A 16,875-nucleotide genomic window follows, 5' to 3' on the forward strand; every position below is an offset into this window, starting at 1 on the left:
TGGGAGTCTGACCTTATCGTAGGAGACGTCGTCAAACATCTCCTGGATCTGAGTAGGAGTGTCCACCTGGCTGGAAACGGGGTGGGAGGAGCTTAATGAATCCACCTCCATCGCCTCAAAACACTTCCCTAGGAAGAAGTCATCCTGAGGGGGGAGGGAAAGGGAGAGGGGGAGGGAAAGGGAGAGAGAGAGACAGGGGAGAGAGAAAACAGAGAAAGAGAGAGAGAAAGAGAGAAGTCATTTGTCAGTTAGTGATATTACATCAACTCTGATTTCCCTACACATATATCCAGCAGCCTGCCTATCAACTAGCTCAGTATTTGTTCAGGTATGTTTCTATACAAACTCTCTACTATACTCTTTAATTTCATATTAAATCAAATAAAGAAATACAGAAAATGAATATTAGAAACCAAACCAAACAGAGGCTCACCACTTGCAGCTCAGGGTTGGTGATGTTAACCGACACAAACTCCATGAACTTGGCGAAGCCCTCGTTGAGCCACAGGTCATTCCACCACTGCATGGTCACTAGGTTACCGAACCACTAGAACAACAGGAGGAGAAACAGGGTTAGGATAAGATAGTCACTAGGTTACCAACCCACTAGAACAACAGGAGGAGAAACAGGGTTAGGACAAGATAGTCACTAGGTTACCGAACCACTAGAACAACAGGAGGAGAAACAGGGTAAGGATAAGATAGTCACTAGGTTACCAACCCACTAGAACAACAGGAGGAGAAACAGGGTTGGACAAGATAGTCACTAGGTTACCAACCCACTAGAACAACAGGAGGAGAAACAGGGTTAGGATAAGATAGTCACTAGGTTACCGAACCACTAGAACAACAGGAGGAGAAACAGGGTTAGGATAAGATAGTCACTAGGTTACCAACCCACTAGAACAACAGGAGGAGAAACAGGGTTGGACAAGATAGTCACTAGGTTACCAACCCACTAGAACAACAGGAGGAGAAACAGGGTTAGGATAAGATAGTCACTAGGTTACCAACCCACTAGAACAACAGGAGGAGAAACAGGGTTGGACAAGATAGTCACTAGGTTACCAACCCACTAGAACAACAGGAGGAGAAACAGGGTTAGGATAAGATAGTCACTAGGTTACCAACCCACTAGAACAACAGGAGGAGAAACAGGGTTGGATAAGATAGTCACTAGGTTACCGAACCACTAGAACAACAGGAGGAGAAACAGGGTTAGGATAAGATAGTCACTAGGTTACCGAACCACTAGAACAACAGGAGGAGAAACAGGGTTAGGATAAGATAGTCACTAGGTTACCAACCCACTAGAACAACAGGAGGAGAAACAGGGTTAGGATAAGATAGTCACTAGGTTACCAACCCACTAGAACAACAGGAGGAGAAACAGGGTTGGATAAGATAGTCACTAGGTTACCGAACCACTAGAACAACAGGAGGAGAAACAGGGTTAGGATAAGATAGTCACTAGGTTACCAACCCACTAGAACAACAGGAGGAGAAACAGGGTTGGATAAGATAGTCACTAGGTTACCGAACCACTAGAACAACAGGAGGAGAAACAGGGTTGGACAAGATAGTCACTAGGTTACCAACCCACTAGAACAACAGGAGGAGAAACAGGGTTGGACAAGATAGTCACTAGGTTACCAACCCACTAGAACAACAGGAGGAAGAACAGGGTTGGACAAGATAGTCACTAGGTTACCAACCCACTAGAACAACAGGAGGAGAAACAGGGTTAGGATAAGATAGTCACTAGGTTACCAACCCACTAGAACAACAGGAGGAGAAACAGGGTTGGACAAGATAGTCACTAGGTTACCAACCCACTAGAACAACAGGAGGAAGAACAGGGTTGGACAAGATAGTCACTAGGTTACCAACCCACTAGAACAACAGGAGGAGAAACAGGGTTAGGACAAGATAGTCACTAGGTTACCAACCCACTAGAACAACAGGAGGAGAAACAGGGTTAGGACAAGATAGTCACTAGGTTACCAACCCACTAGAACAACAGGAGGAGAAACAGGGTTAGGACAAGATAGTCACTAGGTTACCGAACCACTAGAACAACAGGAGGAAGAACAGGGTTGGACAAGATAGTCACTAGGTTACCAACCCACTAGAACAACAGGAGGAGAAACAGGGTTAGGATAAGATAGTCACTAGGTTACCAACCCACTAGAACAACAGGAGGAAGAACAGGGTTGGACAAGATAGTCACTAGGTTACCAACCCACTAGAACAACAGGAGGAGAAACAGGGTTAGGATAAGATAGTCACTAGGTTACCAACCCACTAGAACAACAGGAGGAGAAACAGGGTTAGGACAAGATAGTCACTAGGTTACCAACCCACTAGAACAACAGGAGGAGAAACAGGGTTGGACAAGATAGTCACTAGGTTACCAACCCACTAGAACAACAGGAGGAGAAACAGGGTTAGGACAAGATAGTCACTAGGTTACCAACCCACTAGAACAACAGGAGGAAGAACAGGGTTGGACAAGATAGTCACTAGGTTACCAACCCACTAGAACAACAGGAGGAGAAACAGGGTTAGGACAAGATAGTCACTAGGTTACCAACCCACTAGAACAACAGGAGGAGAAACAGGGTTAGGATAAGATAGTCACTAGGTTACCAACCCACTAGAACAACAGGAGGAGAAACAGGGTTAGGACAAGATAGTCACTAGGTTACCAACCCACTAGAACAACAGGAGGAGAAACAGGGTTAGGACAAGATAGTCACTAGGTTACCAACCCACTAGAACAACAGGAGGAGAGACAGGGTTGGATAAGATAGTCACTAGGTTACCGAACCACTAGAACAACAGGAGGAGAAACAGGGTTAGGATAAGATAGTCACTAGGTTACCAACCCACTAGAACAACAGGAGGAGAAACAGGGTTGGACAAGATAGTCACTAGGTTACCAACCCACTAGAACAACAGGAGGAGAAACAGGGTTGGACAAGATAGTCACTAGGTTACCAACCCACTAGAACAACAGGAGGAGAAACAGGGTTAGGATAAGATAGTCACTAGGTTACCGAACCACTAGAACAACAGGAGGAGAAACAGGGTTAGGACAAGATAGTCACTAGGTTACCAACCCACTAGAACAACAGGAGGAGAGACAGGGTTAGGACAAGATAGTCACTAGGTTACCGAACCACTAGAACAACAGGAGGAGAAACAGGGTTAGGATAAGATAGTCACTAGGTTACCGAACCACTAGAACAACAGGAGGAGAAACAGGGTTAGGATAAGATAGTCACTAGGTTACCAACCCACTAGAACAACAGGAGGAGAAACAGGGTTGGACAAGATAGTCACTAGGTTACCGAACCACTAGAACAACAGGAGGAGAAACAGGGTTAGGACAAGATAGTCACTAGGTTACCAACCCACTAGAACAACAGGAGGAGAAACAGGGTTAGGATAAGATAGTCACTAGGTTACCAACCCACTAGAACAACAGGAGGAGAAACAGGGTTGGACAAGATAGTCACTAGGTTACCAACCCACTAGAACAACAGGAGGAGAAACAGGGTTAGGATAAGATAGTCACTAGGTTACCAACCCACTAGAACAACAGGAGGAGAAACAGGGTTGGACAAGATAGTCACTAGGTTACCAACCCACTAGAACAACAGGAGGAGAAACAGGGTTAGGATAAGATAGTCACTAGGTTACCGAACCACTAGAACAACAGGAGGAGAAACAGGGTTAGGACAAGATAGTCACTAGGTTACCAACCCACTAGAACAACAGGAGGAGAGACAGGGTTAGGACAAGATAGTCACTAGGTTACCGAACCACTAGAACAACAGGAGGAGAAACAGGGTTAGGATAAGATAGTCACTAGGTTACCGAACCACTAGAACAACAGGAGGAGAAACAGGGTTAGGATAAGATAGTCACTAGGTTACCAACCCACTAGAACAACAGGAGGAGAAACAGGGTTGGACAAGATAGTCACTAGGTTACCGAACCACTAGAACAACAGGAGGAGAAACAGGGTTAGGACAAGATAGTCACTAGGTTACCGAACCACTAGAACAACAGGAGGAGAAACAGGGTTAGGACAAGATAGTCACTAGGTTACCGAACCACTAGAACAACAGGAGGAGAAACAGGGTTGGACAAGATAGTCACTAGGTTACCGAACCACTAGAACAACAGGAGGAGAAACAGGGTTGGACAAGATAGTCACTAGGTTACCAACCCACTAGAACAACAGGAGGAGAAACAGGGTTGGACAAGATAGTCACTAGGTTACCAACCCACTAGAACAACAGGAGGAGAAACAGGGTTGGACAAGATAGTCACTAGGTTACCGAACCACTAGAACAACAGGAGGAGAAACAGGGTTGGACAAGATAGTCACTAGGTTACCAACCCACTAGAACAATAGGAGTAGAGACAGGGTAGTTTTAGGACAGGATAGTCACTATGTGAAAAAACATACATCTCACAAGAAATGTAATGCATTGTACTAGATAACTTACCCAAAACCACTAGAGAACTGGTAACACTTTACATTAGAGCACAGAAACAAGGTAATAACAGGGTAATATATCACATACTGTGTGCTTATTACAGTATGTGATATACAGCGCCTTGACCGTTTCAATTTATTTTGGTGTTACAGCCTGAATTTAAAATGGGTTGAATTTAGTTTTTTTTGGTCACTGACCTACACACAATACCCCATAATGTCAAAGTGGAAATATGTTTTTTCTAAATGTTTACAAATTAATAAAAAATGAAAAGCTGAAATGTATTGAGTCAATAAGTATTCAACCCCTTTGTTATGGCAAGCCTAAATAAGTCCAGGAGTAAAAATGTGCTTAACAAGTCACATAATAAGTTGCATTGACTCACTCTGTGTGCAATAATAGTGTTTAACATGATTTTTTTATGACTACCTCATCTCTGTACCCCAATCATACAATTATCTGTAAGGTTCCTCAGTCAAGAAGTGAATTTCAAACACAGATTCCACCACAAAGACCATGGAGGTTTTCCAACGCCTTGCAAATAAGGGCACCTATTGGTAGATGGGTAAAAAAAAAAAAAGCTGACATTGAATATCCCTTTGAGCATGGTGACGTTTTAATTACACTTTGGATGGTGTATCAATATACCCAGTCAGTACAAAGATACAGGCATCCTTCCTAACTCAGTTGCCGGAGAGGAAGGAAACCGCTCAGGGATTTCACCATGAGGCCAAAGGTGAGTTTAATGGCTGTGATAAGAGAAAACTGAGGATGGATCAACAACATTGTAGTTACTCCACAATAATAACCTAATTGACAGAGTGGAAAGAAGGAAGCCTGTACTGAATACAAATATTCCAAAACATACATTCCTGTTTGCAACAAGGCACTAAAGTAATACTGCAAAAAATGTGGCAAAGCAATTAACTTTTTGTCCTCAATACAAAAGTGTTATGTTTGGGGAACATCCAATACAACACATTACTGAGTACCACTCTCCATATTTTCAAGCATGGTGGTGGCTGCATCATGTTATGGGTATGCTTGTAATCGTTAAGGACTGTGGAGTTTCTCAGGATAAAAAATAAATGGAATGGAGTACAGGCAAAATCCTAGAGGAAAACCTGGTTCAGTCTGCTTTCCACCAGACATTGGGAGATGAATTCACCTTTTAGCAGGACAAATCCCCAAATACAGGTGTGCCAAACTCGTAGCGTCATACCCAAGAAGACTCAAGGCTGTAATCGCTGCCAAAGGGCCTTCAACAAAGTACTGGGTAACGGGTCTGAATACTTATGTAAATGTGATATTTCAGTTTTTTTATTTTTATAAATGTGCAAACATTTCTTAAAACCTGTTTTCACTTTGTCATTATGGGGTAGTGTGTGTAGATTGATGAGGGAAAAAATGCATTTAATCCATTTTAGAATAAGGCTATAACGTAACAAAATGTGGAAAAAGACAAGGGGTCTGAATACTTTCCGAATGCACTGTCCATTGGAGTTGATTACCAAGAAGACATTCCGTTACAGAAGACATTCCGTTTGTGCAAAGCTCTTAGAGACTTACCCAGAAAGACTCACAGCTGTAATCCCTGCCAAAGGTGATTCTAACATGTATTGACTCAGGTGTGTGAATACTTATGTAAATTAGATATTTTATATTTAGGGCTGGGTGGTATACCGTATTTGACTATATACCCGTATTGATGCACGGACCGGTTTGAGTTTTTACTTTACTTTCTATAAAGGTATTTGAATGTTTGGTTTGTTAAATGTGATATGCCTTGTGTACCGTCTATTGTTATAGTTTACTCCGCTACTTGAGTGATCTCTCTCCGCTCTCTCTCTCTCTCTCGCTCCATACTGCTTTCCACACAGACCTAGCCCTTCCCCCTGTCACTCAAGGAGCGCATTTGTTGTTGCTCGACCACGAGAAACTTGCGTTCAGTCCGCATGGTCAATGCAGCACATGCAACAATGTTGACGACTACGATGCTGTTTCCGCTTTGCTTCTTAATATAAAATCCACAAGCGTTCTATAATTACACTATCAGTTTATGTTTCTTACATCTGCAAACAGCTAGTTCGTCTTTTCTTAGCAAGTTGTGGCTAAGTCGTGTTAGCCGCTAATGCTAATCGCTAGTTAGCTGGCTAGCTAGCTAATAAATGTAGTGAGTCAGAGCCAACGTAGCTAGCTATACAGCCTGATATCAGTGATTGTGTAGGCCTAAATCAGCATGTTGTTTGTGCAACAGTATCTTCTAAGTGAAATAACTATAGGTGATACATGAATACGTGAGCTACATGAAGTAGCTAAGAGAAAACATTTCCTTATTTAGTCTAAGACATTGGGGGGGTGCTAAGCTGACATATGGAATTGTTTTAAGATGGTCATACTATGGATCATTTAGCTATTTGATTTTGAATTGTAGGACCCCTTTAGGTAGAAAATAATATATACAAAAATTATTTGATAAAATATTGATTTTGGCCTTTACTACTAAAGCCCATAGAAATGCATTGAAAAACACATTCATAAATGGCAAAAAGAACAGTCAAAAAATAAATCATAAGAAACAAAGTTTTGAAGTGTCTGTCATAAATCTAGGAGATATTAAAAAAACTCTGGAAATATATATATATAAAAATTTTTAACACATATTTAACCCCTTTTTTGGGGTAGGCACAAAACTCCCTTCATACTTCCATTTGTTTTTTTAAACCAGTACCGGTTACCTTCAATATGTATATGTTGCCACCCTAGGGTCACACACTACTTACTCAGAAAGCACATTTAGAACTTGTATTATTCAAAAACATAAAATACTGTCAAATACCGTCTTAAATTAAAACAATACCGTGATATGATATTTTGACCATATTGCCCAGCCCTAATTTCATTTTCCAAAAATTTGCTAACATTTCTAAAAACATGTTTTCACTTTGTCATTGTGAGTATTGTGTGTAGATGAGTGAGAAAAAAATACGTTTAGTCCATTTTGAATTCAGGCTGTAACATAACAAAATGTGGAATACTTTCTGAAGCACCTGATTGATGAACCAACAGAGAGTAGTCCCACTTACCTGGTGTGCCAGCTCATGTGCGATCACCATGGTGATGCCTAGCTTGTCGGAGGCGGAGCTCTTGTTGGGGTCAAAGAGCAGCCCAGACTCTCGGTAAGTGGTCAGACCCCAGTTCTCCATCGCACCCGACTGGAAGTCTGGGATAGCTGCCAGGTCTGGGAGGAACACACAGGAATACATCAGGAAATGCTTTATTTGAACGTCTACTTACAAAAATGTCTATAAACCAGTATTAAACATAAGACATAAATTGGCAGAAACTGTCAGCTAGCGACACCTTCCGCTACCAAATGCACCCAGGAAGTCTATGTGTGGTGAGTGGTGCGGTTGTGTACGTGCGGTGTGTTCTACTCACCCTGTTTGGGTAGAGGATACGGGATATCAAAGTAGTCATCGTAAAAGTCCAACAGTCTGACTGCGGCATTCAGGGCAAACTCTGTCTGGTTGATCTTGTCTGGTACGGCATACACTGAGATCTGACAGGACAACACAGAGGAAGAGGTCAACCATCTAAATATGTTGTTGAGCACTTCCACGTAGCAGGGACTAGGGAGCTATAATGATGTGTGTGTATAAGCTAGTCATAAATCAGTGAAACAGAGAAGTAGCAATGCACAAGGTTACGGATAGAACCTGAATAACAAGACAGGGTACAACTCCTTTTTTCCACGTGAAAGTTATTCAATGCACTTCATTTCTGTTCGCAGGTTGGGCATCTTAAGCTACCTTTCATTCTGACCAATGAGAGGATAAAGGGGGGGGCGTGACATCGTGCTCACCTTGACTCCGTGACTGGTGGTCTTGCTGACAGACTGGAAGTCAGAGACGATGAAGGCCACCAGGTAGGTGCTCATCCTAACGCTGGTGTCAAAGTGGTCTTCCAGCACACCACCTGGTAACTCGACTGTCTGTACCTGGGGAGGGGAAGAGGAAGAGGAAGAGGAAGAGGAACGAGAATATGTTAATCATGACACCTACCTCTCGCTGTGGAGAAACAGGACTTTCAGAACTCTTTGCTCATATCCTTTCTCTCATGACCACTGCTGAGCTAAAGGGGCTTGACAGGTGCAAGCGACATGGTGAAAACTTTCAACTGGATAGGATTTATTTTGCCTTCATCTGCCCCGTTTACAGATCTGTTATATATCACCTGTTTATAGATCTGTTATATATACAGTACCAGTCAAAAGTTTGGACACACCTACTCATTCAAGGGTTTTTCTTTACTTTTACTATTTTCTACATTGTAGAATAATAGTGAAGACATCAAAACTATGAAATAACACATATGGAATCATGTAGTAACCAAAAAAGTGTTAAACAAATCAAAATATATTTTATATATTTGAGATTCTTCAAATAGCCACCCTTTGCCTTGATGACAGCTTTGCACACTCTTGGCATTCTCTCAACCAGCTTCACCTGGAATGCTTTTCCAACAGTCTTGATGTAGTTCCCACATATGCTGAGTACTTGTTGGCTGCTTTTCCTTCACTCTGCGGTCCAACTCATCCCAAACCATCTCAATTGGGTTGAGGTCGGGGGATTGTGGAGGTCAGGTCATCTGATGCAGCACTCCATCACTCTCCTTCTTGGTCAAATAGCCCTAACACATCCTGGAGGTGTGTTGGGTCATTGTCCTGTTGAAAAACAAATGATAGTCCCACTAAGCGCAAACCAGATGGGATGGTGTATCGCTGCAGGTAGCCATGCTGGTTAAGTGTGCCTTGAATTCGAAATAAATAACTGACAGTGTCACCAGCAAAGCACCCCCACACCATCACACCTCCTCCTCCATGCTTCACGGTGGGAACCACACATGCGGAGATCATCCGTTCACCTACTCTGCGTCTCACAAAGACACGGCGGTTGGAACCAGAAATCTCAAATTTGGACTCATCAGACCAACGGACAGATTTCCACTGGTCTAATGTCTATTGCTTGTGTTTCTTGGCCCAAGCAAGTCTCTTTTAATTTTTTAATTTTTATTTCACCTTTATTTAACCAGGTAAGCCAGTTGAGAACAAGTTCTGTTCTTCTTATTGGTGTCCTTTAGTAGTGGTGTCTTTGCAGAAATTCAACCATGAAGGCCTGATTCACGCAGTCTCCTCTGAAAAGTTGATGTTGAGATGTGTCTGTTACTTGAACTCTGTGAAGCATTTATTTGGGCTGCAATTTCTGAGGCTGGTAACTCTAATGAACTTATCCTCTGCAGCAGAGGTAACTCTGGGTCTTCCTTTCCTGTGGCGGTCCTCATGAGAGCCAGTTTCATCATAGCGCTTGATGGTTTTTGCAACTGCACTTGAAGAAACTTTCAAAGTTCTTGGAATTTTCCGTTCTTTAAATTTTCAGGATTGACTGACCTTCATGTCTTCAAGTAATGATGGACTTTTGTTTCTCTTTGCTTATTTGAGCTGTTCTTGCCATAATATGGACTTGGTCTTTTACCAAATAGGGCTATCTTCTGTATACCAACCCTACCTTGTTACAACACAAATGATTGGCTCAAACGCATTAAGAAGGAAATAAATTCCACAAATTAACTTTTAACAAGGCACACCTGTTAATTGAAATGCATTCCAGGTGACTACCTGTAGCTCAATTGGTAGAGCATGGCGCTTGTAACGCCAGGGTAGTGGGTTCGATCCCCAGGACCACCCATATGTAAAAATGTATGCACACATGACTGTAAGTCGCTTTGGATAAAAGCGTCTGCTAAATGGCATATTATTATATTATTATTATTACCTCATGAAGCTGGTTGAGAGAATGCCAAGAGTGGGCAAAGCTGTCATCAAGGCAAAGGGTGGCTACTTTGAAGAATCTCAAATATAAAATATATTTTGATTTGTTTAACACTTTTTAGGTTACTACATGATTCCATATGTGTTATTTCATAGTTTTGATGTCTTCACTATTATTCTACAATGTAGAAAATAGTACAAATAAAGAAAAACCCTGGAATGAGTAGGTGTGTCCAAACTTTTGACTGGTACTGTATATATATATCACCTGTTTATAAATCTGTTAAATATTTGTCACGACCTGGCTCTGGGACGCTATGTTGAGCCAGGGTGTGTTGTTTCTATGTGTTTTGTGTTCTAGGTTTTTTATCTAGTTCATTTGTTTCTACGTTGGCCGGTGTGGTTCTCAATCAGAGGCAACGTGTATCAGCTGTTGCTTGTTGTCTCTGATTGGGAACCATACTTAGGCAGCCTGTTTTCCACAGTGTGTTGTAGGATCTTGTTCCGTGTTTGGTTAGTGTCTATTGCCAAGGACGTCACGTATCGTTTTGTTGTTTTGTTCGTGTGATCATTAAAAATAAAAGTATGTTCGCATTCCACGCTGCGCCTTGGTCCACTTCTATCGACGATCGTGACAGAAGATCCCACCATAACTGGACCAAGCAGCGTGTCCAGGAGCCAACGCCAGAGAGGACTCTAATGAATATCAACCTCGACTGGGTCAAGCAGCGTGTCCAGGAGCCAACGCCAGAGAGGGCTCTAAAGGATATCAACCTCGACTGGGTCAAGCCGCGGGAGGAGGAGAGAGGTTGGACTTGGGAGCAGAAGAGGGAGAGTCTGGCGAGAGCCATGGAGGCCATAGCCACGGGGAAGAGACGAACCCAATACATTTTTAGGGGGGGGCTCACACCGTAGACGACAGGACTGCTGGAGGCAGATAAGGGGCGAGTTGGTGGACGAGGAGAGAAGGCCACCGGGTTACGGGAGCCATTGGCGAGTAGAGGGAAGGAATATGTAGAGGCACGGCGAGAGGTACTGAGGTGTGTAGCCAGTCCGGTCCGGCCCGTTCCTGATCCCCATGTAAGGCCAGTGGTGTGTGTTCCCAGCTCGGCCCGGCCTGTTCCTGCCACTCGCACCAAGCCTACGGTGCGCGTCGCCAGCCGGCTCGGCCTGTTCCTGCTCCCCGCACCAAGCCTGTGGTGCGCATCGTCAGCCCGGTCCGGCCCGTTCCTGCTTCCCGCACCAAGCCTATTCCTGCTCCCCGCACCAAGCCAAGGGTGCGCGTCGCCAGCTCGGCCCGGCCTGTTCCTGCCACTCGCACCAAGCCTACGGTGCGCGTCGCCAGCCCGGCTCGGCCTGTTCCTGCTTCCCGCACCAAGCCTGTGGTGCGCATCGTCAGCCCAGTCCGGCCCGTCCCTGCTCCCCGCACCAAGCCTGTGGTGCGCTTCGTCAGCCCGGTTCGGCCCGTCCCTGTTCCCCGCACCAAGCCTGTGGTGCGCGTCGTCGGTCCGGCCCGTTCCTGCTCCCCGCACCAAGCCTGTGGTGTCAGTCAGTCCTGCACAGCCCGTGCCTGGGTCACCGGTGCCTGGTCAGGGTGGGGGTCAAGCCCGGAGCCGGAACCGCCTCCGAGGAGGAATGCCCTTCCCTGTTCGGTTTATGTTTGGCGCGGTCGCAGTCCGCGCCTTTGGGGGTACTGTCACGCCCTGGCTCTGGGACTCTATGTTGAGCCAGGGTGTGTTGTTTCTATGTGTTTTGTGTTCTAGGTTTTTTATCTAGTTCATTTGTTTCTATGTTGGCCGGTGTGGTTCTCAATCAGAGGCAACGTGAATCAGCTGTTGCTTGTTGTCTCTGATTGGGAACCATACTTAGGCAGCCTGTTTTCCACAGTGTGTTGTGGGATCTTGTTCCGTGTTTGGTTAGTGTCTATTGCCAAGGACGTCACGTATCGTTTTGTTCGTGTGATCATTAAAAATAAAAGTATGTTCGCATTCCACGCTGCGCCTTGGTCCACTTCTATCGACGATCGTGACAATATCACCTGTTAATAGATATGTTATATCACCCGTTTATAGATCTGTTATATATATATATATATATATATATATCACCCGTTTATAGATCTCTTATATATATATATCACCCGTTTATAGATCTGTTATATATATATATATATATATATCACCTGTTTATAGATCTGTTATATATATATATCACCCGTTTATAGATCTGTTATATATATATCACCCGTTTATAGATCTGTTATATATATATATCACCTGTTTATAGATCTGTTATATATATATATATATATATATATATATATATATATATACACTGCTCAAAAAAATAAAGGGAACACTTAAACAACACATCCTAGATCTGAATGAATGAAATAATCTCATTAAAAACTTTTTTCTTTACATAGTTGAATGTGCTGACAACAAAATCACACAAAAATTATCAATGGAAATCAAATTTATCAACCCATGGAGGTCTGGATTTGGAGTCACCCTCAAAATTAAAGTGGAAAACCACACTACAGGCTGATCCAACTTTGATGTAATGTCCTTAAAACAAGTAAAAATGAGGCTCAGTAGTGTGTGTGGCCTCCACGTGCCTGTATGACCTCCCTACAACGCCTGGGCATGCTCCTGATGAGGTGGCGGATGGTCTACTGAGGGATCTCCTCCCAGACCTGGACTAAAGCATCCGCCAACTCCTGGACAGTCTGTGGTGCAACGTGGCATTGGTGGATGGAGCGAGACATGATGTCCCAGATGTGCTCAATTGGATTCAGGTCTGGGGAACGTGCGGGCCAGTCCATAGCATCAATGCCTTCCTCTTGCAGGAACTGCTGACACACTCCAGCCACATGAGGTCTAGCATTGTCTTGCATTAGGAGGAACCCAGGGCCAACCGCACCAGCATATGGTCTCACAAGGGGTCTGAGGAGCTCATCTCGGTACCTAATGGCAGTCAGGCTACCTCTGCGAGCACATGGAGGGCTGTGCGGCCCCCAAAGAAATGCCACCCCACATCATGACTGACCCACCGCCAAACCGGTCATGCTGGAGGATGTTGCAGGCAGCAGAAACGTTCTCCACGGCGTCTCCAGACTCTGTCACGTCTGTCACATGTGCTCAGTGTGAACCTGCTTTCATCTGTGAAGAGCACAGGCGTCAGTGGCGAATTTGCCAATCTTGGTGTTCTCTGGCAAATGCCAACGTCCTGCACGGTGTTGGGCTGTAAGCACAACCCCCACCTGTGGACGTCGGGCCCTCATACCACCCTCATGGAGTCTGTTTCTGACCGTTTGAGCAGACACATGCACATTTGTGGCCTGCTGGAGGTCATTTTGCAGGGCTCTGGCAGTGCTCCTCCTGCTCCTCCTTGCACAAAGGCGGAGGTAGCGGTCCTGCTGCTGGGTTGTTGCCCTCCTACGGCCTCCTCCACGTCTCCTGATGTACTGGCCTGTCTCCTTTATTGTCAATCAGTGTTGCTTCCTAAGTGGACAGTTTGATTTCACAGAAGTGTGATTGACTTGGAGTTACATTGTGTTGTTTAAGTGTTCCCTTTATTTTTTTGAGCAGTGTATATATATATCACCCGTTTATAGATCTGTTATATATATATATATATCACCTGTTAATAGATCTGTTATATATATATATATATATATCACCCGTTTATAGATCTGTTATATATATATATCACCCGTTTATAGATCTGTTATATATATATATATATATATATCACCCATTTATAGATCTGTTGTATATCAAGTGAAGAAAAGTTGACCAGGAGAGAAAGACACTATTGAGATGCAGCCCGTGGCGTTTCCCAGGGTACCTTGGGCATGTTGGAGAGGGCGATGTGGCGTGGCTCCCGCCGTATCTGGATCGTGAAGTTGGCTTTGAACGCCGGCTCATCGAAACACGGGAAGGCTGCTCGGGCACTGGTCGCTTCAAACTGAGTGGAAGCCATAAACCTAACAAAACAGAGGCAGAAATGAACATGTTGTTTACAATTTAGATATACAGTAGGTCTAGGGAAAAGCAATGCAAAGCTTATGATTGAGTAATTCATTATAGTGCACACCTTTTAGCAGTGTTGTAGTACTCGAGTCAAGAACTCGGACTTGACTCGGACACAAGTCATGATTTTCCTGACTCGTGACTCGACCAGTTGTGACTGTCTCTATCTTTTGCATAATTCATCATTCTAGCTACAGCAGCAAATGTTAGATACAGTAGCTGTATTATCTATTTAGCCTTACAAATATGCAACACTGGAATGAAATGTAGCTTAAAAAATGGTTGGGCAGCTACTTTTGGCACTAGTGACTTGGACTCGTACACTAAGGACTTGGGACTCGAGGTTTAGTGACTTGACTACATCGCTGCCTCTTAGTGATCGTCTCCAAATACAGGACAATTAGATCACTATATGTGGTTGGTCCCTTTCACTGCATGCTCTGTTGGAATGCACTGTAGAATGATTGACATGCGTTTTCAGGGCTCTAGGTGACAACCTATACTACCCAGGGTCAATTTTTTTATTTTTTTTATTTTATGTCATTTAGCAGACGCTCTTATCCAGAGCGACTTACAGGAGCAATTAGGGTTAAGTGCCTTGCTCAAGGGCACATCGACAGATTTTTCACCTAGTCGGCTCGGGGATTAGAACCAGCGACCTTTCGGTTACTGGTACAACGCTCTTAACCACTAAGCTACCGCAACCCTGATGGTTCGTAGTCTTACCTGACCTCTCCTTTGGTCGTGCGATAGGAGCTCTTGTAGAAACCGTGGAAACTGTCAGACAGGTTGGCAGAGAACTCCAGACGAACCTTGTACACCCCGCCTCTGACCAGCAGCACATCAGACACCAGAGCCAGCTGGTGGAAAGCTGGGTACTCCAACACCCGCAGAGGCCTTGAAGAATCGGAATCAGATAACTTTATCGCCATGCAACAAACGTTACTAGGAATTTCTCTTGGTGTTGTAGCTACATAGAAGCACCGACAATCACGTCCGCATCAACAATCAATCCATTTACCATCAATACAGATAAAGATATCAGCATCAATACAAATATGCATGACAACCAGGGTTGGGGTCAAGTCCATTTGAATTCCAGTCAATTCAGAAAGTCAACCATATTCCAATTTAAATTCCAAAATGTCCTCTTTGAAAAGCATTGAAGATAATTAGAATTTCAGTGTACGTCCTGAATTGACTGGCATTTAAATGTAATTGACCCCAACTTTGATGACAACCCATTGTAGAAAAAAGATGGGACCCGATCATACAGCACATACATTGGCAGTGACCCTGGACCTTCCGGTGCCAAGAGCTCAGCTTTGGCAATCTGGAGTTCCTTGCTGTGGAGGATGATGGTAGAGGTGTCCTCGAAGACCTGGAGTTGAATCTGCACAGCTCCTGTGAAGTCTAGGCTGGTCAGGTTAGGGTGGACGAGGAGGTCATAGTGGATTGGAGACACAGTTTCAGGAAGCCTCATTCTGACCCAGGGGAAAGGTTGGCCATTAGTGGCGACGGGAGGTGGAGGCAATGAAGACTTGTTCTCGGTATCATGGCCTCCTGGAAGCTGTGCCGCCAAAGATGGGGCAAAGGGTACAAGCAGGAGCACCAGGACGGTGACAGTTAACGTCGTCATCCTCACGCCTGAGAAAAAGCGCGAAGTCAGCAGTTTCCTACAGATGGAAGAAATGATGGCAGGTTACATTGTAGCAAACCGAATGGTGGAGCATGGTGGAGGTGCAGCATTGTTACAGTATTAATCATTGTATCAACCAGTAGCACAGTAAATAATGTATCAATCAATCTGTAACATTTATATTGAAGTGAATAGCCCAATAATGCACATTTAAAAGCTGTACAACACATTCAGGAGAAACGCGTGGCTCATGGCATTGCACATTTAATAGTTACTGTTACTTTCGATTTCAGCTCGAGATTCAAAACCTGCGCTATGTATTAAACAAAAACTTGCATTAGCCTATTCATCCACAATATTAGGCTAGCTAGGCTATAGCGAACCATACATTTAAACAATTTAAACATCGAACAGTCAACTTGTAGATACATTATAAGACATTACTGTACTTACTGTCAGGTTATCTGTCTGCCTCTTGATTGTGAAAGTGAAAATTCAACGGACCTGTACAGATTTGCATTCTGGGACAATCTGAATGACAGCCCGTCTCATGCTATGAATGCCCCACCATTTAAACACTGAACATGTTAAGAGAAGCCTTGAAATAAGTCAGATAATGATTGGATCCATAACAAAGCATTATTTGCAAAGGGCTCATATCAATACAGGAAGTCAAATTAAACCATGCTCTGTTTTGGTTTTGACCCGTAGTGCATACTATTGACCACTAAGGTGCGCCAGATAGCCAAGTTTATTAATAAAAGTGTAATTTCAGTGTTTTACTAGTGCCATGCATAGCCTACCAGTCCAACAGCACTACCTGACCTGAGCACAATATTTGGGAATCTTCTCAAGAGGTTG

At 43.8% G+C, this 16,875-nt stretch overlaps 1 protein-coding gene across 1 annotated transcript in view; it reads right to left on the bottom strand.

The window, feature by feature from the left end:
* erap1b (endoplasmic reticulum aminopeptidase 1b) overlaps window positions 1-16,706 on the bottom strand; it is a 27,641-nt gene extending 10,935 nt beyond the window's left edge. Inside the window, exons 1-9 of the mRNA XM_041836416.1 lie at window positions 16,468-16,706; window positions 15,659-16,051; window positions 15,102-15,272; window positions 14,191-14,329; window positions 8,377-8,511; window positions 7,953-8,073; window positions 7,598-7,752; window positions 434-547; window positions 13-144 (exon numbers count right to left, since the gene is read on the bottom strand). Of these exons, the coding sequence (XP_041692350.1) occupies window positions 13-144; window positions 434-547; window positions 7,598-7,752; window positions 7,953-8,073; window positions 8,377-8,511; window positions 14,191-14,329; window positions 15,102-15,272; window positions 15,659-16,014 (1,323 nt within the window). The 5' untranslated portion in view covers window positions 16,015-16,051; window positions 16,468-16,706. The remainder of the gene's footprint in view (window positions 1-12; window positions 145-433; window positions 548-7,597; window positions 7,753-7,952; window positions 8,074-8,376; window positions 8,512-14,190; window positions 14,330-15,101; window positions 15,273-15,658; window positions 16,052-16,467) is intronic.
* Window positions 16,707-16,875: the final 169 nt, after the last annotated feature.

Source organism: Coregonus clupeaformis, chromosome 18, assembly GCF_020615455.1.
Source record: "Coregonus clupeaformis isolate EN_2021a chromosome 18, ASM2061545v1, whole genome shotgun sequence".
Taxonomy (NCBI): domain Eukaryota; kingdom Metazoa; phylum Chordata; class Actinopteri; order Salmoniformes; family Salmonidae; genus Coregonus; species Coregonus clupeaformis.